Below are 24866 nucleotides of genomic sequence, written 5' to 3'. Positions count from 1 at the left end.
TTGTTTTACTTTCGGTATGGGATGTTGCTTTGTAGGCTTTGAGAACATTTCGAACATAGGCCGTTATCGTGAAAAGCGAGTTATCAACCACTGTTTTAGCCGGACTTACAAAAAACATTCACAAATTAATACTAAACCTTGTTAGCGCCTACTGCCGCTGACTTGAACTTACGGAACTTGTAATTGTTATTGCACTATTTTCTTGTATTTTTTCTCAACAACCAATCTATAGAAGTCGCACTAATAAAAGGTCATTTCAAATTTGTTTTTTTTTTGGTTCGTTACTGCAAACAAACACGCAACAAAAACAATTCAAAATGATAAAAAAACCATACATTCACTACTAACAAAATTATAAATATCACTAAACACTTATTAATGCATTTAATCATTCTCCGCGTCGCCGCCTGCGGTGAATTGCAAATCAACATTATGTACACACAAGAGACAATGGGGTGAATTATCACAATTGAATTCAGTAATTATACTAAAGCCCTCGGGACTTAAATATCTTAACATCGATCTTTTAATGGCCATATAACCAATAAGCAGTTATTGAACATGAATATGATAACAAGGGCATTTTCTCCATAGTTTTGTATTATTGAAAAACATGTTTATAATGTTAGCTGCACAGATTGCAATAATTTTGACCCACCATAAAAATGAAGAAAACGTCGATAAAAAAGACATTTTGTCTTTTGTTGAAAATCGAACTTGAGATCGTCGGGATCAAAGCAGACTGGATCCTGCTAACATCGGCCATTCAAAATTTAATGGAGCATTATAACTCGTGGTTAATGATAATGGGTTTTACGAAATACATTAGCAAAAAACCTGTTCCTTATGTTTTGCAATTTTGTATGGTCTTCGTTTATTATTTTGCAATGCAAGTGAATAATTTTGTTTTCAAAGTCGTATGGCACAAAAATGAAAATAGTCCATTTGCCATGGTGTGAACAGATCCTTGGACCGTTTTCTTTGATTATATGAATATTTGCCAGAGTTGTACAGATATTTCTAAGGCACTGGGGCACTGAATCAGATAGAACACTAGGAATTGGAATTGTAACATTAGAGCATAGATACGGCAAATTATCCGAATTCGACTGCATGAAAATGTATTTTTAAAGGAGAGGGTACCCAATACATTTTCTACGTGTAGATTGAGGAGTTGTCGGGCTTGAATCACATCATGCGAATACTTTTACCCATATAGAACTATGTTTGTTGCGGAAAAAAAACACACTTCGTTTATTTTTCATTCATCCGTTATTGTTGGATAAGTATTACTTCTACTATCTTCAATAACACTAGAAACACGGCAATACTGCAATAGTATACATGTATATCAAGTCTGTTATTTCACTCACGTCATGAAACATGATAACATGAGGTTTAAGCATGTAATGAGGGCGAGGCTATAGATATTAGAAACATAGTAACATGAGTATGGTGTATTCATGCGCATCTTTTAATCAGTGCGCATAATCGCAGCATTTAATCAATATAACTCATGAATGTCATGTTTATCATTTATAGAGTCCGAGATATTAGCATGGAAAGCATTTTTATTATATGTCTATATGTGTCTTTATGAAAATTAAAAAAAGCATCTGAAACTTGAATTTAAATTTATGAACTCGTAAAGATGCATTACGTTTTCTGTGGACAAAGATATATATTTTACTATTAAATACAAACAAATGATATATATTAATTAATTAACAAAACTAAACAGCGCATGTAATCCCTTTCTCGTTAGACTATTAAATTAGCGTGCTAATGTTATCTTTAAAAAGCTCGTGTTGGATTATTTTCTCTAGACATGCTATGCCATTGCTGACTGCAAATTAGAATAGTACATTTAAACACTCGAACGTGCTAACGATACATGTTTCGGTGATGTTTTTTTAATTACCATTATACAATATGTCAGATTTTAAAATAGACGTTGTGATATTCAGTCCGTAGCAAGACGGATCAAATCACCACATTCGATTAACTCCATTGTGCAACTATTGGACTAAAACGTCTATTGAACCATTGTATACGTTACTGAAATATATATTGAGTTAATCTGACTTAAGATTTAAACCTTATAAACTAGGCAACACGCCTTGTTTATACCTAATGGGACACTTTTGACTGATAAATGTGTTGTGAAAATGGAATTATGAAAGATTTTGCTGTAAAGAATCAGTAAACCAGTGTAGATATTTGTGTTTGGTTTGTAGTTAGCATGTCAATAGCAGTGAATGCGTTTGAACGATAATTTCCAAAAAAGATTAGATATAGGTATTCATTGCTGTCAACGCTTTTATTGGACGTATTTTACTTTGATTTAAATACTACGTGCTTTAAGATATACAAATCCGCTAGTCCCGGCGACAAACTATGGAAATTGGAATTGTTAACAACTAGTTGAATTTGAACGTATGAATATGTTGACATTTGATAACGTATGGGAGGGATGTACTCCAACAAAGTGGATCATACATGAGGTCAGTAGAGTAACATTTGTTGTTATTTAAAAGCATTACTATGACGACCAGTTACCGTTATAGCAACTGCGACTGTTCCAGGTGCTGTGTATTTGTGTCGCATTCTGAGAAAACTGGGCATAATGCATGTGCGTACAGTGTCGTCCCAGATTAGCCTGTGCAGTCCTCACAGGTTAATCAGGGACGACACTTTCTGCTTCAAAAATTATGAAATTTTTCGTTTAAATGAAGTCTCTTCTTCTCAGAACACGGCTTATTTAATAAGTGTTGTTATATGACATGACCATAGTCATGCTCGCTAAATTTAGTCTAGCTACACAGTTCTGGTTGCTAAGCTGTGTTGCTGAATCAGTCACTTACGCGAAGAGCGGAAAACTCTTTGTACAATACTACTATTATATTGCAACAAGTGCATGTTTTCTTGCTGACACTGCATCTAAGATCCTGTAAATTACTCGACACCCTCGACTTTAATACTTGTTTCTGCTACTGCTGATGCCCCTTTCTTTGTACTTCTGGTGTTGCGGTTGCTGCTGATATTACTGATATATGCTGATGCTACTACTTCGCGAATACTTCTACAGACTAAAATTACTAATGATAACGCGTTTGCACTTCTTCACATCACAAACTCTTACTACTAAAGACGGACTACGACCAACTACACCTACTAGACACCACGACACAACACGACTACGTCGACATGACACGACAGACGACGACTACTACTACCACTACTACTACTACTACTACTACTACTACTACTACGACTACGACTACTACGACTACTACGACGAAGACACGACCACTACGACGGCCACTACTACGACCACGACGACGACTACTACTACGACTACTACTACGACGACTACGACGACGACGACTACGACCACGACGACGACCACTACTACGACTACCACTACTACTACTACTACTACGACACTACTACTACTACTACACGACTTCCACTACTACACGACTACGACGACGACTACTACTACTACTACGACGACTACGACTACTACCACGACTACTACACCACGACTACGACTACGACTACGACTACTACGACCACGACGACGACCACTACGACGACGACTACGACTACTACTACGACTACTACTACTACGACTACGACGACGACGACGACTACACGACGACTACTACGACGACGACGACGACGACGACTACTACCACGACGACTACGACGACGACGACGACGACTACTAGACTACTACGACTACACGACTACTACACGACGACTACTACCACGACTACGACACTACGACTACGACTACGACGACGACGACGACTACTACTACGACGACTACGACTACTACTACTACTACTACTACTACGACGACTACGACTACTACTACGACGACCACGACGACTACTACGACGACGAACTACTACTACACGACTAACTACGACGACTACGACTACTACTACTACGACTACGACTAAGACGACTACGACGACTACGACGACGACTACTACTACGACGACGACGACGACGACTACGACTACGACGACGACGACGACGACTACGACGACGACACGACGACGACGACGACGACGACGACGACGACGACGACGACTACTACGACGACGACGACGACTACACGACTACGACGACGACGACGACGACGACTACGACGACGACGACCACTACGACGACACGACTACGACTACGACGACTACGACGACGACGACGACGACACGACGACTACGACGACGACGACACGACGACGACTACGACGACGACGACGACTACTACGACGACGACGACTACTACCACGACTACGACGACTACGACTACGACGACGACGACGACGACTACGACGACGACGACTACTACGACTACGACGACTACGACGACGACGACTACACGACGACGACCACGACTACTACGACACACGACGACGACGACTACGACGACGACGACGACGACGGCCACGACGACGACCACTCGACGACGACTACGACGACGACTACGACGACTTCCACGACGACGACCACGACGACGACTACGACGACGACTACTACGACGACGACTACTACTACGACTACGACGACACTACGACGACGACGACTACGACTACTACGACGACGACGACGACTACGACGACCACGACGACGACGACGACGACGACGACGACGACACGACGACGACTACGACGACTACGACCACGACGACGACTACGACGACGACGACGACGACGACGACGACGACGAGACGACTACGACTACTACCACGACGACGACTACGACGACGACTACTACGACGACGACGACGACTACGACGACTACGACGACCACTACTACGACTACGACGACTACTACTACGACGACTACTACGACTACGACGACTACTACTACGACGACGACTACTACGACCACTACTACGACCACTACTACGACTACGACGACTACGACTACTACTACGACTACGACTACTACCACTACTACTACTACGACTACTACTACTACGACTACTACGACTACGACTACTACTACTACGACGACTACTACTACGACTACTACTTCCCTACTACTACGACTACACTACGACTACTACTACTACTACTACTACGACTACGACTACTACGACTACGACTACTACGACTACTACTACGACTACGACTACGACTACGACTACGACTACTACGACTACTACTACGAACGACTACGACTACGACGACTACGACGACTACGACTACGACTACTACTACGACTACGACGACGACGGACTACTACTACTACGACGACTACTACGACCACGACGACGACTACGACGACTACTACTACTACTACGACTACTACCACGACTACTACGACGACGACGACGACTACTACTACGACTACGACTACGACTACGACTACTACTACTACGACGACGACTACTACGACTACTACTACTACGACGACGACGACTACTACTACCACGACTACTACGACTACGACTACGACGACGACGACGACTACACGACTACGACGACGACTACGACGACGACGACGACGACGACGACGACGACGACGACTACGACGACGACGACTACGACTACTACTAGACCACGACTACGACGACTACGCTACTACTACGACACACTACTACGACTACGACTCTACTACGACTACGACTACTACGACGACTACTACGACTACGACGACTACTACTACGACGACGAACTACTACTACTACTAACTACTACTACGACGACGACTACTACTAAGACGACTACTACGACTACTACTACCACTACGACGACTACTACTACGACTACGACTACTACTACTACTACGACTACCACTACTACTACGACGACCACTACGACTACTACTACGACGACTACACTACGACACGACTACTACTACTACTACGACGACGACTACTACGACTACGACGACGACTACGACTACTACTACTACGACTACCACGACGACTACTACTACGACGACGACGACTACGACGACTACTACTACGACTACGACTACTACTACTACTACTACTACGACGACTACGACTACTACGACTACGACTACTACGACTACGACTACGACGACTACGACGACTACACTACGACGACACTACTACGACGACGACTACGACGACGACTACTACGACTACGACTACTACGACTACTACGACTACGACGACTACTACGACTACTACTACGACTACGACTACGACTACTACGACTACTACTACTACTACTACTCTACTCCTACTACTAACTACCTACTTCTTCTACTACACTACCATACTAGCACTACTTACTATCCTCCTACACTACCACTACTACTACTACTTACCACTACTACTACTACTACTACTTACTACTACCTATCTACCTACTACTACTACTTACTACTACTTCTACTACTACTACTACTCACTACTGCTTGCCTTGCTGATGCTGCTGCTGCATGCTACTTCTACTACTACACTTACTACTCACTACTACTATCTACTACTACTACTACTCACTACTTACTACTACTACTATACTACTACTACTACTACTACTACTTTACTTACTACTACTACTACTACTACTACTACTACTAACTACTACTACTACTACTACTATATACGACTATACTATTACTACTACTACTACTTCTACTACTACTACTACTACTACTACTACTACTACTACTTCTACTACTACTACTACTACTACTTCTACTACTACTACTACTTCTACTTCCACTACTACATCTACTTCTACAACAACCACCACTACTGATACTTAGACTTCTAATAATTCTACACTACTTATACCCATTACAGCATTACTACTTTATTAATAGCACCTTAATATTTTAACTTCACACATTTACTCTTTTATTAAATATTTCGGCCAAAGGCCTTCTTCAGTAAACGATTATTATGACAACTTTACATAGCGTTTTCTTCTGTCGATCATTACGGAAGTAAATACAAAAATACAAACAAATGACGTAACGTTACCCGACGTGAACGTGACGTTACGCGCCAATATTCGGAAGTCGCTACATATTATGTGTTATACGCTGTGTATATATTATTATATAGATATTATACACATATACCCACATATACGCATATACACACATATATATACACATATATATTTGGCCGAAATATTTAATAAAAGAGTAAATGTGTGAAGTTTTAATAATTTCCTCCCTCTGGAGATCCAATACATAGAGTAGTTAATATTTTATATTCAACACTTAGGCTTTTAAATTATACCGTTAGTCTTTTGATCAAACAACTTTGAAGAAAATCACACCGAATATAAATTGGGTATTAGGAATAAAGCCAGCATAAACTGCCATATATTTGAACTGCTCACCAGTGATTTGTGATCGGAGATATTTGATTAGCTGCGGTGATGATTAAAACCTCTAACAAAGCTAACAAAAATGATAGATATTTAATGGTTCGCGACAAATGTTTATCGATAGGTTCATGTGGATGTTATTGTATTAATGTTTACAATGCTGATTTTATTTCAAATATTGATGTTTAGCAATCGTCGTATCAGTAACAATTGAAAAATTGATTATTTTGGTCTTGTTCAATCTTAAGAACATAAACATACATGTACGTTTTTACAAATGTGTATTTATTGTGTTTGGATACGATTAATAACAAACTCATTTACAACAACACAAAAAGCAATTGTTCGACTAGTGCATTATTATTGTTCGAACTTTTGACTTATTTGTTCTACATCCTTCACAGATAAACTACAGTCACGGGGTCGTTTAGGATGCCTCACGATATCGGACCGGAACTGCGACTGGCGCGACCCAGGAACCAGCGCAGCTATGTTTCTGCCGCCGTGCGCCATAGAGAAGAAATTGTCGGGCGGAGTATTTCCGCTTCCGGTTTTAGAAAATCGGAAAAGCAGGATCGCCCGTCAACAACGCCGGTGACGCCCAACACTGTCGCCTCTAATGAAGGTGAATATCACATCGAACTACTCGAGTACGAATGGCCGGATTTACCTCCTATCGTCGATATGAAAGATGCAGTGTGTCGACAGCGGGTTAGTCAAGGGATCACCTACATCCTCCCGGTTGACAAAGGTCGGAACTCCATTGACAATAAGTACAGAACTGACTTGCGTGCCATGTTCCAGGAACCGTACGCCACCGAAGGGACGCGATACGACGATACCCGCATCATTAAAAGTGCCAAAATACATTTTAGAACAAACGTGGTTGACACGCGGTGGACGGTTGATCAGATGAAAAATATCCCCATCACGCTTAACACCGAATCCGAAAACGCTAGAAAGATTTATGCTCATTCCGCCCCGGTAGGGGGTCGAGCAAGGACCATTCCTGACGACGGTAAAATACAAACTCGCTCGAGCCTGTATCTGCCAATAAAGAACTCGCCTCATCTGAAAGGTCAGAAGATTCGCAAGAAATTGGAGAGAATCTCGCGTCAGTATTTGGCTGAGCAGGACAACGACGGCACTGCAAATAAAGCTGAAACGCCGGATGACGACAAGGACAGTGATGACATGGACGCCAGTGCAAAGCAGGAAGAAGAGACGCCAGTCAAGCCTGAAACACAGGAACAAGCTGGGCAACCTTCAGAGGAGATTCGTCAGCGTAATAAAGATGGCAACCATAAAGTTGTGCTTGAAAGATCCCAGAGTCGTAAAAGCATAGTACCATTTAAAAGAATTGTTATCGAACAGAATACATCTGATGAAAACGTTAGAAAAGAAATTCGGTTTTCAGCGGACGAATTCGAATCGTATGAGCAATTAAAGGCAACTAAACCCCCGAAGCAAATTATACCGGACATGTTTAAATCGGAATTTCTTTCCAACGAAAAGAACCAAGGCATTTGGGACTGGCTGCATTATGGTGAAAGCATTTCGGATTTTGAATATTTCCTGTCTGTATGTGGATGATCATTCCTGTTTTGATTTTTTTGCACCAATTAAATTTTTGTTTATTTTTGTGTTAATACATCTGAATATCATCAGGAACGTTTTCATATGATACAACAAACGGGACATATGTTGTTCTTTTTTTCAATTGTGTTATCAATTGCCCAATAACAATTTTCACATTCGAAAAATGCTCAGGTAAATTGAAATGCGAATGCTAATTACCATTCGTGCAATTTGTGCATCTTCAATATAATTTCCGTTGCCAGGAACGTCAGCTAAATTTCATACATGCATGCATGCATATTTACCACGGTTATCTTCTATTTTTTTATATTACATTTCTTACAAAGGCAACGCCCATGTATTCGACATACTTTTGAGATTATTACATTCAGATAATAATGTTTGCACGGTATGAGCTGATAAATACTCAAATATTTCGAAAACCATGTACATGTGATTTTCATCTAAATTTTATAATAAACGACTTATATTCGCATAAAATGAAATGCATTTGGTATAACGTTGCTTACTATATTTTTGTATGTAATAAAACGCTGAAAAATGTATGTGTGTATGTGTTAAGACATCAATCACATCAGCCTGATTAAACTTTACTTTTTTATTTTTAACTATACAATATTTTAATAACGGTTGTCTGTCTTCGAGGTTCGAAACTTCATCGTTCTTTTTCATGCAGTGAGCGAAGAAAACCAAATTGTATTTATGCTATACCAAAGTTATAAAGGTTTATTTTTAAGTTTAATCAATTGTGTTATTTTTTTAATCATTGATATTCAATCAAGGATTGAAAATCCCGGTTTGATTGCAATCTATAACATATTGAAATGAAAATATGGAAACACAAGGCTTACAATTAGAAATTTTTTCTATGTGGTTTTTAACACATTTATGCCTAGCGTCTAGAAAAAAAGACATTGGCAAACAGCGTAGACCCAGATGGTCGGCGCTGTTTGCTTAAAGGAATATCTGTAAGAAATATTCTAAATATAGAAATAAATATACTAGACATCCCTAATTTTGGAAATAAATTAATCCAATTTAGAAAGATGGGAGAGTCCACTAGGCATAAATGGGTTAAGAAGACTATATGTAGGATATTATATCTTTTTTTAATTCCTTTCACAAGACATCATCGTTGAAATATAAACACAAAGTCTAGTTCCTAATTACTTAATTCTAATTAGATTACAATGTTTGAAAATAATGATATTCCAGCGCGGATTGTTTAGATTACCTGCTGAGCTCGAGTCTATAACGTGCCTGTGTAATTCCTTAAATAAGCATTGGCAATACTCTATCACACCTCGGTGTGACAGATCACATTTAAATAGCGCAAATATAATGATTAAAGATAATCCCAAATCAGAGGAGTCTAGCCGTGTGGATTACGTCGGCACCGAATTATTAACTTTCGTATAGAATCGATACAAATGGCTGGTTATCGCTGAATACATACATTTGAGTATCCCTCAAACAAATATGTAAAAAAATTATTATTATTTATCGTTTTATGAATTTTCATGACAAAATAGAAATCAAACGATTGACTATGCAACTAAAAGAGAACACACGTGCATTTAAAATAAATGCTTTCATAGAAATATGTGTCATCTGAAAATGTCGACGTCATATGGACTATGTATACATACAAATAATAATTATCATTATTATGGTGAAAGTAAATGTGGCAAGATTATCGCATCGTTTGTCTATGTATTTTACACACACCGTTCTCCTTAATTTACGAGTACACACATTACATGACGCACAATCTTCATTGCGTCCATTCCATTCGGAAAAAGTTTCACATAGCTATATGACCCTTACATGTTTCAATACTACCAATTCCCTTATGGTTAGGGCCGATCGTCAAACTCTGGCATATGCAAATATATTTAATATGTATTAGAATTTGTAATCTAAGTTAATTTTATGCATTAAAATGGTACAATAATGGCACAAACGACTGCTTTTGTTGTTACGCTTTACCGCATAAACGTAAACCTTTTACAAAAAGTTTTTTTTGTGTGTTGGCTGCTACGTGCCGCTTTAACACCGCCTTGCATTATTCATCGCATCACTACTTTTAGTTTATTTTCACAACTGTTTCATTACTAAGAAATAATGGTTTCGTTTCCGGTTTGAAGTGAAAATAATATGAGCAAAGCAAACAGTAATGTACACTGATTGTTTTCATATTAAAGAAGTCATATATGTATATGTTTACGAGTTTAACCCTCAACTCTAGCCACATAAAATCATATAATACTGTGAAGATATTAGTTCCCGTTTTATGTTTTATTTTAAATATTTCAACGTACACAAACAAAATATCATAAATAAAAACAGTTTATGCATTTTATTTACAAACAACATCGCAATATAAAACTTAGTTTTAATACTGAACACACATCTGAGATGCGAGATTCACACACACAAAAGAATTGAAGTCAATCATGGTTATACAAAACAGAACAAAAATGTAAGTTATATGGGCAAAGTCACATATATCTACAAATACAGCAACTAACTCATTTCAACACGTCCGCGGTGTAGTACTACTCCTACAGCACTAAATTATATTAGTTACTATTTGCAAGAAGACACCTGAAAGTTAAAATTGTTCAGATAAATCAATGCATTCTAGTTGTTCTAAAGTGGACCGAAACAGTTTAACCTCGCATGCGATTCATCCTATCGGTAATACACCACCAATTCTACTGGCGGCAAGTGCGTGTCATGCTACCCTCGATTAGGATCTGTCTTAGTTTGCTAATAGTGTGGACCTTCTCGTGTGTCTTCAGGTTGCTATGCGACTTGTAAGACTTGTTGCAGACGGCGCACACATACTTGCCGGTGGCGCGCGCATGTTCCTTCATGTGTCTCAACAGAGCTGCTGGGGCGCTGGTCTTGAAGTCACATGACTTACAGCAGAATGGCATGTCAAGGTCCAACTGACTTAAAGATTCATTTCCGGTGATCTTCGTGAGGAAGGAGAATACATTCAGACTGTCCATGCCTTTTGAGAAGTCTCTGTTGCTAATCGATCGAGTACTATAATACCGTAAAGCGGAGTCTTTGGCGTTATCGGCAGATATGACGTCATCGGATTGCGTCACCACTTCACGAGACTCTCCGCGATGGACGAAACTGTGCGCCTTCAGCGAGGAGAGGTACTTGAATTGTTTGTCGCAGCTTTCGCACTTGTACGGCGTATCTATGGAGTGTATTTTCATGTGAGTGTCCAGGAACTTTTGTGAGTCGTAGCTACGCCCACATTTCTCGCACGGGTATATCTTGATCGGCGTACTTACGAGCGATTCGCACACCGTCGGAATCTCGAGCTGGAAAAAGAATGTTATTGCAAATGATTGCGTTTATGCTATACTTAAGACGTAGATACATACAAATAAATAGAGTACTGAAACAGTACGAGTTAACCTGCCCAAATCAAGCTTTTTAATTTGGATTTAATACTTAAACAAACAAAAAATGAAGCGCACTTCATAAATAATATGATTTAAAGTATTCTAAGTACTATCTTCATTGTTTTTATAAGTGTCATCAAGATAAATGCATTAAAAACTTGATGTAATATTGATTTTTTAAGTCGCTAATATTTGACGAGCAATATAATTATGAGTACCTGCTTATTCATTAAGTTGCGTTTCAGCGTTCGGCGGGGTATTCCGCACTTTTCCGGAGTCTCGTGTGCATGCGCTGCAAAGTGTACCTCGAGCTTCGCGCGCTCCACAAACGTCTTCCCACATTTCACGCACGTGAATTTTTCACCGCCAGGATGCGCTGGGCCCTTCGTGGCAGAATTCTTTGCCTTTCTCAACACGTCTTTCTTTGTTGAAGGTATCAGCGTCGCGCTTCTCGGGGTCTTTGGCGTTTTAGGTGTTTTAGGTGTTTTCGGTGTTTTCGGTGTCTTTGTTTTTTTCGGCGTCTTCGGCTTACTATTTGGTGTCCCTGGAACCTGTTGTTTGCCTCCAGGCGTATTATCTCTATGGTGACTCCAATTGGGAGTCCTTCTCTGTGAGATCGGGGTCCGGTCTATGCGGGTTGTATTGCATCTCTTCAGAGTAGTTCTCAGTCTAGCCGTTCTGTCACTGGAACGCTGTGCTGTCGTCGAGCTTGACGGCGTTTTAGGTCGTGGTATCAGTGACGACCTCCGTCTAATCTGGATTGGAGTGTTCGTATTAACAGTTTCACAGTCTGATTTATATTTGTCAACCGACTTATGATTCAGTACGAGAACTCGTCTATGAAGTGGCACTGGTATTGCACTGTAACGTCGAGAAGTTCTTTTCCTATCGGACACTGGTGATGATTCGGAAATATAACTATCCGTTGTTCGATGTTCCACATCATGCACATCCGGTTCGTTGGTTATCGTGACGTCATGTTCATCACACATACTGACGTCATCATCGGGAGAATGTGACACGTTGCTGTTGACTGTAGATGTGGACGCGTCTAATATAGTGAAAGTCACGTCGGCACATTCTAGCGCACCGGAAATGTCCATTGACGCCCGACGTACGTTCCTCGACGAGTTCAGAAAGCCGTCTTCTTGGGAAAAGTAGTTGGGATGCGTCCGAGCATGATTTCGTAGTGCCGTCTGTAAATAGAAAATAGAATTGTATGCTTTTAATAAATTAATGTTACACGTATAACTTTTTAGATAGCATAGACGGAAACCTTTCATTTTTGCTTGCTTTTCATTATATCATTCGGTGAATAGTTACGTAACATTTTTTTTACAAATATTGCATACAAAAAGACATTTTAATTACATGTATATTGATCTTGTTTCCAAAAATTACAATTGCAGCGCAATAGTGTATGCCTTGGGGTATGCATTCTTCACAATAATATTGCTGATATCGATAATGAAACATAACAAAACATTTTTGTTTATTATTTTTATGATACGTTAAGTGTACATGTTTCCAATCCATTTTCGAAAACGTCAACGCATACTGGCTTATTTTATTGTTGAAAATCTTTAAATAAGGTAGTTAGGTAATTTATTTTAATGTGTGATCTTTCATAAATAAAGGATTTACAGGTGTTAATAATAATAATTTATTTATTTATTTATTATAAATAAATATGAATAAATAAATATATGAATAAATAAATATATAAATAAATAAATGAATAAATAAATAAATAAATAAATAAATAAATAAATAAATAAATAAATAAATAAATAAATAAATAAATAAATAAATAAATAAATAAATAAATAAATAAATAAATAAATAAATAAATAATACTATTATTATAGTTGTTGTTATTGTTGTTATCATTATTATTTATTTTCATTATTTCTTTTATTATTATTATTATTATTATTAGTAGTAGTAGTAGTAGTAGTAGTAGTAGTAGTAGTAGTAGTAGTAGTAGTATTGTTATTATTATTGTTATTATTATTGTTATTATTATTATTATATTGTTATTATTATTATTATTATTATTATTATTATTATTATTATTATTATTATATTATTATTATATTATTATTATTATTATTATTATCATCATCATTATTTTTATCACTATGATTATTATTATCATTATCATTATATTAACTTATATTATTTCTCCCTGCATGTATACAGTGAAACTGTAAACTTTTTTCGACAAAATAATCACGCCTCTAAATAAGTGGAAGTTTGCAAACCTAAACAACACTTTGCAGTCTGAAACAAATTCATCTGATTCACCAATTCAGTGCATAAGGGCGGAGCTGTGATGATGATGAGACGAAGGAGATGAAGGAAGATGTTGTAGATGATGATGATGGTGTTGAACGACCTTTATAAATTACTTTTACAGATAAAGAAAAACAACAAACATGTGAATGTCAACAAAACAAACTTGTAATTGTAAAATTACACTTACCATAGTTTTGAACGAACGCTGACACTGGTCACAACGGAACTTCCTGCGCCCGCTTATGGCGCTGACATGCTGCTGGTGTGCCTCCTTCACGTGCCGGAAGAGGTTTTCCCTGTCCCGGAAGTTTCCCGCACACTGCGGGCACGTCAACATTTCTGAATCCGATATATCCTCACTGACGGCCAGAGAACAGCTACTGGTCGCGAAAACTGATGACATATCCGAATTGAGGCTGCAGTCTACCTCAGTTGCTCCATCCTCCATGTATATTTCGTCTGAGAGATCGTGTTGTACCGCGGTAACATTATGTGTACCCCTCGAGGCATATCTGTCGCTACTGTTGTTGCGATAAGCGTCACCAATCACGCGCGCCGAGTCAAAGGTCACGATTTGGTCTCCCGGTCCATCCCCATGGGACACACGCCTCTTCGATTGATGAATATCAGCGATCACCATGTTAATGACGCGAAGAGTGGTGTGGTATACCGTGTGACCGTAGATAATCGCTGAAACCTCTGTCGTCAACGCCTGAAAATTGAATGAAGATTATGTTTAGCTTAAGAAGTTAAACATACTATATTGCTGCTTAATTGACGCGACAGGATGTTCCAAAACACTAAACATGTGACGCTTTTTTCTTCTGTCAATAGTATTTTTTTCTATAGAATTGCCCTACAGCAATTTAACCACATGTCTAACATAGAAATTATATATGGACCTGCCGTTTATTGTAATGAATGTATTTAAACAACAAAATCAATACAATAACACGTGCGTGGATATAATATACGTACAAATTAAGATTGAAAAACAGCATTGTTACCTTTATCAGACGGGTGAAGTCAAGTCTTAACATGCACGCCTTGAAATATGTTAAGTTTGAACATAACAAGTGTTTATATACCTTGCAATCGTTAGATTGAATATAACATTTATCAACCGAAATCATCAAGACAGTAAATTTCATCAAAACATTTGTATTAATTTATGCTGTCAACAACAAATACATTTAGATAAATTCAAGTCAATAAATCCATTCATCCTTTGTATTTATGTACTAGCTGACAACTAATTATATATTTTGATAAAATCAAAATATTTTAATAGATCGTGTTAGTGTTTTGCTTGTCAACAGGTTTACAACACCACTAGTGGGTTGCGACCGCTTATCTCAAATAGTATCTTTTTATCGACGTGATTTCGATCTGTATGATAAAGAAACCTGCGTAGCTATTTACGACTCAAATGCATTCCATATGCATATTTATCAATCGGAATCTAGTAATTAGTCTTTATGACGAGCAATTTTCATAAATAACGTAAACGTCATAATGACAATAGGAACAAAATTAAATCCATAATATAGAATCAAATATGAAAAAGTAACATGAAATACACGTGACTAAATTAAGTTACCACCAAAGGCCGGACTTACTTGTCTTTAAACGCTGAAACAACCTGACTTTCGTTAAAGAAACAGCCACGCAGATATCCCAGTTCAAAATAAATCTTTGTGTGTAAATTAGTAGGCTTTACGTTAGAAATAGAATATTGACTGACGTTTGTGGTGTATGGAATATCTACTATCTTGTTAGCGAGTAAACATGTTGCCAAAAGAAGTGTAAGTATTATTCAAATCACGCGTGTCATTTCACACCGCTATTTCCCGTACTCCGAAGTGTCAGCACGCGAAATTGCTGCTTTTGACACGTGTAGCGTTATTTGTTTCCGTTGTTTCTAAACGTGTGTGATTTTATCACCATATGCCACGATTGCTGGGATTGTCACATATGTTTCTATAAAAAGCAGTTATCGGTAAAACGCACGAACATAAAAATGTTCTTAATATTTGAATGCCTGAATTATTGTCATTTTAAACGACACCTACTGTTGTTCAGCAATATGAAAGATCATAAATAAAAAATGCATTAATTTGTTGATCTTCTCTGATGTCCTTAGTAGTTATCGGTGTTATTTGTAGAACTTAATTTCCCTTAACTATAATTGTAAAAAAGAAAAGAAGAAAAATGTGAAAAGATCACTAAATGTGTAATTGTTTATACATACTTTCGATTTACAAAATATGTATTATTTAGTACCAATGCAGATTGGTGATTTTAAAATAATGTTCTTACCTCTGCTTATAATCTTTGAATATCCGTTTTCAGGCCACTTTACAGCATTTACGTATACTTTTACAATGTCTATACTTGCAGACTGTCTTAGGATTTATATTTCACAATCCATAGACGTTGAGAATTACTATCTCTTCTTAGTTTCTCAAAACGAAATGCTGCTCGGTTGAGATGTCTCACAAGTAATTAATGCGATATCGCAACTATCACAAACTAATTATTTTCTAATTATTATTCATCCACAGTCTGTACCTTAATTACGTTGTTTGGTCTTTAATCGACCGCCAACATCCATTAATCTTATACGGCGATAATATCCCAATCAATATGACGGCAATTGCTAGCATGCTTTGGTGCTAATTAGAAATTTTTTGTGTTTAATTGACCGCGAACAAACTAGCGAGTTTTGGGTGGAATAAAGGTGTTTGCAAAAAAACTAACGACTTCAAAAGGAAAAGTACTTTATTAAAGCGGGTATATACGATTTTTATATGTGCTGAATTGTAAAATATTGATACAAATATGTTATAATAACACACAATATGCAAGAAAAATGATACATTTAAGACGAATTTCATAAAATACAGCAAATACAAATTAGCGCCCCGAGCCGATTGTGACGAAGATAATTCGTAATTATTTTCCTACAATAACCGATGCATTCGTCTTTTTAGTAAGTGTTCGTGTGTCGTGTGAATCGATATCGCTGCAGGAATTTCAAATGAACCGTTAAACTAAATTTAGATTCACATCGTACATGCATGATATACATGTTCTTCTAAACTTTTATTTTAGTTTATATTGAAATATATGTATAATAAGTTTTTTTTACACATTTTATATTAATTAATAAATATTTGACAAGATCGTATATACCCGCTTTAAGTTGTTATTTTATTTTATTTGAAAAGTAACTCGCTGAATCGGTTACATTTTATAACGAATGTCAGCAACGACTAATCGGTTCAAGCAATGACTCATTTTTACATTTTTAGGTCACTGGTTGTAGTATAGGTTGTTTTTAAACAAACCAAAGCAAAAAATAAAGACTCACGCATGTTGTAGTTTTTGTTGTTGACGTTGTAAACTACTAACGGTAAATGACGTTAATAAGAAAACAGCCTTTACGATAAACAAACAAATATCTTAGAAACGATATTCGGCAAGCAAGTTCGAAATATACAAGTTTAATTATATAATTGCATGTAAATTAATTAAAAACGTGTTATTGCGCAACGTGTATCATGCGTTCATTTTTTTTATCCGCCGTAAGTCAATTATTTATTAAATCTTTAAGATTTATGAAGATTTATACATACACTATTTGTAAGGTTTATAAGATTCCGCGACGATTTTATGTCGATATTCGATAATATAATTTTATTATTATTATGTATACCGTTCCTGTGTTTATTTACCAAGTAGAGTAAATAATAGTCAGGCACTCGTGCAACATTTATAAGGTCATTAAAAGTGAATGAGGTCATTAAAGGTGAACAGCTGATTAAGACAAATACGACCAAATATAAATAAATATGTTTACTGTCTTCATTAATTAACATATAACGAATGCCAATGGTGGTAGTGTGTGGCAGTGATAGAACGATAAGCAATTATATCACACGCAGGTCCGTCAACCGGGGGTACCAAGATCTTCATTATTGTCTTGTTCTGTTATTGTTTTTTTTTCAAATGGCTTGCGCCTGTTTACATGAAACGGATTTTGTTGGGAAATATGGCTTTGTGTAACACTCTCTTGATAGCATTTTCACCAGAAAATATAACATAGAAGATAAGCTCACATGTTACCCGATTTTGATATTTTGACGTGTCAGTAGAAATCCACCAACGAAACTGATGTGACACATATTGTACTAAAATGTGCATATTAACCAAATGTGTAGTATACAGTCTATTATAACTTCGCTATTTCGTGTTTTGGCTTTCCAGATTATTTTATTGAAAGGCGAAGATTCAGATGACGTGAACGGAATTCACCAATTGTCAGATTGTGAAATTCGTTCTAGATTTAACCCATTTATGCCTAGCGTCTAGAAAAAAGGCCTTGGCACACAGCGTAGACCCAGATGAGACGCCGCATGATGCGGCGTTTCATCAGGGTCCGCGCTGTTTGCTTAAAGGAATTTCTGTAAGAAATATTCTAAATATAGAAATAAATATACTAGACATCCCTAATTTTGGAAATAAATTGATTCAATTTAGAAGGATGGGAGAGTCCACTAGGCATAAATGGGTTAATACGTTTGGGGCGACTTTCACCTGCCACACAAGCATGCCTAAATTGACAACGTTCATGTACACAACTTGTTATATCTCTAAATCATGTGATAAGACCGACAGACGGAACGTTATGGAACATAAGTGACTCTGTTTTTAGATTGCCAACATGTCTCGCAAACTGTTATGCTCCTTTGGAATTGCAGTGCTTTTCTCCATTGCTGGTAAATTATTTTTTTAAATAATTGATCATTATCATCAGCACCATCATCAGCATAATCGCCCACATCATCACTATCTTTTTCATAATTATAAATATCGCAATCGCAGCAACTATCATTTTAAATAATAGCAAAACAAAGTTCACCAGAAACACTATCAATCAACCACCGCGACAAAACGGGCACATCTACATGAACACCCCATTAGGGCTTTGGTCAACGTGTCTAATTAATAATTTCAATGTTCTTGTTTGTTTTAGACAGTCGCGCGGTAAGGCAGGACAGCAGTACGTCTGGGGCAAACGCCTTGGGGTGGGGAAGCAATGGTTCCGGTGGAGGCGACGGGGGTTTCGGTTCCCCATCAGGCGGCGGCTCTGCAGCCCTAGGGGGAAATAACGGAGGCAGTGGCGGCTTCGGAGCTCCTGATGGCTCAAACCCACCAGGAGGAGGTTTTGGAGGCCCTAGCAGTGGTGGGTTTGGTGATCCGGGTAACAGCTCCGGAAGTTCAAATCCATTCGGCGGAAGTTTTGGCGGTCCTAGCAGCGGTGGATTTGGAACTCCAGGAAACGGCTCCGGTAGTTCGTCTGGAAAAGACGCCTTGGGGTGGGGAAGCAATGGTTCCGGTGGAGGCGACGGAGGTTTCGGTTCCCCATCAGGCGGCGGCTCTGCAGCCCAAGGGGCAAACAACGGCGGCAGTAGCGGCATCGGAGCTCCTAATGGTTCAAACCCATTAGGAGGAGGTTTTGGGGGTCCTAGCAGTGGTGGGTTTGGAGATCCAGGTAACAGCTCCGGAAGTTCAAACCCGTTCGGCGGAAGTTTTGGAGGTCCAAGCAGTGGAGGATTTGGCGCCCCAGGTAACAGCTCCGGAAATTCGAATCCGTTTGGCGGAAGTTTTGGAGGAGATGGCTCAGGAGGCTTCGGTGCTCCGACGGGTAATGGGCCCAATCCATTCGGCACGCCAAGCGGAAACGGGGGATCCGACAATAGCGCATCCAGCTTTGGTTCCGGTAGTGGTTTCGGGCAAGCAGGAAACCAAACAGGAAACGGGTTTGGTGGTGACTTTGGTGGCGGCGGTTTCGGGGTTGCGAACGGCACCAATCCTTGGGGACCAAGTGGAGGTTATTCTACTTCCGGGAACCCCTGGGGAGGACAGACCGCGGGCCAAGGTACGAGCAACGACGGCGGGTTTGGAGAAAATGGTTCTGGCAATTCATTTTCATTTCCTGGCGGTATGGTTGGGAAGTAGAATTCGGAGATAGCATTTAAAAAAGCTTTTATGTATTTGTTGTTATTGCTTTACATCAAACTGAACAATTGCCTCTAAGAAAATCAAGTTATTTTATATTAACAGTATATTATGTGATAACATGGTCTACATAATTTGAATACGTATTTAAAACTCGGAAGTAACTTTTCTCTACTGTACATGGCACCGAGATAAGCCTAAAGGAACTAAGTCTTAGCAAACAGAACAAAGGCCTATCTCCATTTAAATACTTAACAAATACGACTGCATTAAGGCTACATTTCCTTCTTCAGTATCTTTTCTGGCACGGTTTTCATCTGCTTAATAGGCGTGGCTGTTTTATCCGGGTTTTCTTTCACATCAAATGGCAATTATGAAATACTATGGAAATTTCCCTCTAACAGACCCGAATGAATAATTTCCGAATATGTATTTGTTGGTTTAAGAGAAATCCCTCAGAACATTGGCCACATCACTGCGTCCTTTTGGGTATTAGTGAGTACAGCGCATAGAATGTATGGAAATCCGGTCTAGCCCCTGCATGTTCATACGATATAAAGACACACATTTTAGCTCAGTTACAATTACGCATTTAAGTCCAACGTGCAAAGTTTTAGGGTCAGTACTCGGTCAGTAAATAGTCAGGGGAAGAAGGATTGTTCTTTCGTTGAGCGCCTTATGATGATAAAGCACTATTGCTGTTGAAAAAAACAACAACAAATTCTATGTGAAGAAATGAGTGAAACCAATCGGTGAATCACACTCATGTGGTAAGAAAACAAACATCGAAATACTTAAGTGTCATGATGAGGGGAAAATCTTTAACTTATCTATTCCCACATATGTGACGTTCATTTCCAATTACCTGGTACGTACTCGAGTGCGTGACGATTTTTTTCTTTATTTATTTTTTTCTATTTATTACTGTCTATGTTAGTTAATGAATAGACTCAGGGACGCAATACATAAATTATATGTCCAATATAAACGTGAAAACATATCGAGATGTACCATAACAAAAAGCGTTAACATTATTAACTGGGTATGCAATCCACTTTTAGTTTATTAAATACATGGGCTCAGATCAAATTGTCTAATTTTAACTCTCATGTTTGAAATTAATGCTAAACATCATTTTAAAGATATTTCTTATTTAAAAAATGGCTACAACGCTGTTTCCACATGTCCACTATATAGTATACCTGCCCGTAACCGCTACCGGGGCGTCACTTTAAAGCACATTAATGAAATTCAAATAAAAAAATAGCACAATTAAGAGAATCTAAATCGTGTAATAACGATATTAAGTTCTATAATGATTATACACAAAGTTTCGGGCTAAAAAGTACACTTGCGTCAATATAGTAATATAAAATAATTTAAGACTGATGGCGCAAAAACTTAACTAAGTAGTGCTATTCGCAATTTATACGTCTTTTAGGAATTACTTCTTTCTTTTAAAGGCTACGATATTAATCGATATTTTCATGCGCTTCGTTTTAGATGTAAAAAAAAGTCCGCCCAAAAATCACCAGGAATTTACATGAAGTAAGCAAACACTTGTTGTATAGCAAAGATCTATTAACATATCTTTGGGTATAGTGAAACAATACTTCGATTGGTTATGGAGTACAAAGTCTTTATATGATATGAAGGCTATGGATCAAAATGAAAACAGCGACAACAAAGTTTGAGCGCCAGTAACAATGATAACAAAAAACACAATTCTTGCAGCTTGAAAAATACAGGCATCGAACGCAATCGACGCTATGATCACGTGATTATGAACATTAAGTGGCAATCAAACGCAACTATCGTTACACTCAGGTGTACAACAAGAGTCATTGTAGGACAGACACACATGGCCCAGTTGGTTCTGGTCTTCTGGATACACCATTTTAAGTCCAAATTAGGTTCACGTCAATGAAAGGCAGAGCATTATGGATTGTATGGGACTGGTCATGACTAAACGGTGATGGGGCATGACGAAACGATAAAATCTGATAAACTTTTTGTGAACGGATATGTTTTAGTGCTGTATCAATCGTGTTGGATCTAAAGGAGACGGCAAAATATAATTAAACCACAAAATAGCCCATTTAAATTAAGTCCCTATTAGGTAAAGTTCAAAATCAAAGTATGGCTGGATGATAAGGTTGATAAGGAATACTTACTGGTTTTACAGTGAACTAGACGGTTTAAAGCGTATACTAAAATATTCGGCGTCTTCTGTATCTTGACCCAATAAACATCTTATCTTGGGTCGAAAGTAATGCGGAAGAGAATCTTATGATACTGCTTGTATTTCACCATACACAAATCATAGCAAAAATGGCCACTATTATCACCTTCACAACAAGCACCGCCAACACTTGACTACTGGTAATTTTCTATCCCGAAAAACAAACAGCTAAACTGTTTATAATATCAACAAAGGATATGTTTGCCTTTAAATTTCCATGGGCCATTTTCAGTATATGCATCATTGATAGGAGGATCCGGGGTATATTTCCTTTAAAAACTTCCTGTCATCGCGTGAAAGATGCATTTTGAAGGGTATTTAAAGCCAACAACTAACTTAAGTCATGCTTAAAATTGAACGGCTAGATATATGTATGATACTTTTGTGTTAACCAGTATTGTATGTCTCATTCCGCTACAATAGTTTCAGCTTTGTAAAATTATGAGAAAAATAGGTTTGTTTACCTGGCGACGGGTTGAATTGTTTTATAATTTGCCGACTTTATAAATCAACTGAGCCTACTGAGAGTACGTGCGTAAATTGGAAAGCACAAACACGCTCCGTATTTCATATACATTTTCGATATAAAAATCAATTCTACATAAAACCTTGAAATCCATGTTTAATTTCCTCGACAAATATTAGCATCCAGTACAAGCTTCGAATTGCTAGCACTGTATACAAGGAGCGAAGTAGCCTAATTGATGAATATAAATGACAACAGCTTCTCCATGTTTAGCTTCTTTAAGTTTGTAAATCTGACAGTAATTTAAATGTGTTTAATTGTATGCACATATACGTGTTTATGAAAAAGCAATACAATATTAATAAACCAAGCCGTGCAATACTATCAAACTAAACGATTACAGCAGGTCTGGACCAACACCAACACCAACCAGTTATTGCACAAACATCAACTATTAGTGTATCATGGCCCGTTTCTTTCTTGTTTTTTTCTGTTTGGGGCAATTGATTGGCGCTGCTTGTATCACGGCAAAGTAAAATGATATATTATTCAATTATTTTCAGGTATAAGTAAGGTTCATATTGTCGTGTGTTTTTTTTCTCAAACTTTAATTGTTTTTTTTTATAAATAATTTTAAATCTGACGCTGCTGAAAAGTAACAGTGTAAATTATCACGTTGTTCAACGTTGTAAGCGGCATTACAATTGTGTTCCCATCAAAATGTAAACAAAGTGATGATTTGCGATGATTAAAGCTATCGGCTACTGTTTCCGTTGAATATTTGTTATTTTAACGAAACATGTTTTCTGAAATATGGTTTGCCCTGAAGGTGACAATATGCGTGATCCAAAACACTTTGAAAGAATGGGCTGTCTATTTGTTTTTATCAAAGAAATCCGTGAAAGGTAAGATTATACTCATCACGGGCGGTGGCAAAGGCATCGGCAGACGACTTGCACTGGCGCTGGCAACACAGAAACCCAAACATGTAGGTAATATGATAATAGGTGCTACCTAATTTACGGGCAAAAGCTTTTTTGATTACCATGTACTTTTTGAAAATAAATATATGTACATTATTGTGTTCAAAATATTATAGTTGTTTCAATAATAAAGTAATGCATCCAAAAATTAAATCGTCAGACGAGTAACATATGTTCCTAGTTTTTAGATCTACCATCTTATAATTTTGTGTGTTTTCTAGCAGCAGGAATTTAAAGCTGGTTTGAATGCTGGGGTATAGTGGATATGGTGTCTGCTAAGTCACTGGGATGTCTCTGTATTGATCCCTTAAGTCATATATAAGTGGGAGCGTTCTTTAGATCACCCTAAAGACACTAAGTACTGTTCCAAGGGCTCGAAATTAACACTCGCACACTCGCAAAATGCGAGTGAAAAATACTGATTGCAAGTTAAGTTTTAAGCCACTAGTATTTTTTTGCAAGTAAAGAAATAGTGTAAAAAAAACTAGTA

General features: G+C 37.8%; 3 protein-coding genes across 3 annotated transcripts; 2 read left to right on the top strand and 1 right to left on the bottom strand.

Moving 5' to 3' along the window:
- Window positions 1-1810: 1810 nt before the first annotated feature.
- On the top strand, window positions 1811-9478 carry LOC127842274 (uncharacterized). Its single transcript, XM_052371706.1, has 2 exons — window positions 1811-2504; window positions 7741-9478. The coding sequence occupies exon 2, from the start codon at window positions 7769-7771 to the stop codon at window positions 8927-8929; it is 1161 nt and encodes a 386-aa protein (XP_052227666.1). The 5' UTR covers window positions 1811-2504; window positions 7741-7768; the 3' UTR covers window positions 8930-9478.
- Window positions 9479-11218: 1740 nt separating this feature from the next.
- On the bottom strand, window positions 11219-15316 carry LOC127843100 (oocyte zinc finger protein XlCOF28-like). Its single transcript, XM_052372914.1, has 3 exons — window positions 14849-15316; window positions 12582-13559; window positions 11219-12279 (listed from the first exon to the last, which is right to left on the bottom strand). The coding sequence occupies exons 1-3, from the start codon at window positions 15299-15301 to the stop codon at window positions 11653-11655; spliced, it is 2058 nt and encodes a 685-aa protein (XP_052228874.1). The 5' UTR covers window positions 15302-15316; the 3' UTR covers window positions 11219-11652.
- Window positions 15317-19289: 3973 nt separating this feature from the next.
- LOC127841456 (uncharacterized) lies at window positions 19290-20714 on the top strand. The gene is made up of 2 exons (XM_052370280.1): window positions 19290-19442; window positions 19700-20714. Exons 1-2 carry the CDS (start codon window positions 19388-19390, stop codon window positions 20683-20685), a joined length of 1041 nt encoding a protein of 346 aa, XP_052226240.1. The 5' UTR covers window positions 19290-19387; the 3' UTR covers window positions 20686-20714.
- Window positions 20715-24866: the final 4152 nt, after the last annotated feature.

This window comes from Dreissena polymorpha, chromosome 8, assembly GCF_020536995.1.
Source record: "Dreissena polymorpha isolate Duluth1 chromosome 8, UMN_Dpol_1.0, whole genome shotgun sequence".
NCBI classification, from domain to species: Eukaryota; Metazoa; Mollusca; class Bivalvia; order Myida; family Dreissenidae; genus Dreissena; species Dreissena polymorpha.
The sequence above is the reverse complement of the archived record's forward strand: the minus strand, read 5'-3'. Positions and strand labels throughout refer to the sequence as shown.

What these genes read in the sequence shown, in the direction of transcription:
- LOC127842274 (XM_052371706.1), top strand. Translation starts at nt 7,769, where the DNA reads ATGCCTCACGATATCGGACCGGAACTGCGACTGGCGCGACCCAGGAAC.
- LOC127843100 (XM_052372914.1), bottom strand. Translation starts at nt 15,301, where the DNA reads ATGGTGATCGCTGATATTCATCAATCGAAGAGGCGTGTGTCCCATGGG. An exon ending in AGCGTTCGTTCAAAACTATG is followed by an intron (nt 13,560 to 14,848) that starts GTAAGTGTAATT and finishes TTCTATTTACAG; the next exon opens with ACGGCACTACGAAATCATGC. An exon ending in GCAACTTAATGAATAAGCAG is followed by an intron (nt 12,280 to 12,581) that starts GTACTCATAATT and finishes TTCTTTTTCCAG; the next exon opens with CTCGAGATTCCGACGGTGTG.
- LOC127841456 (XM_052370280.1), top strand. Translation starts at nt 19,388, where the DNA reads ATGTCTCGCAAACTGTTATGCTCCTTTGGAATTGCAGTGCTTTTCTCC. An exon ending in AGTGCTTTTCTCCATTGCTG is followed by an intron (nt 19,443 to 19,699) that starts GTAAATTATTTT and finishes TGTTTGTTTTAG; the next exon opens with ACAGTCGCGCGGTAAGGCAG.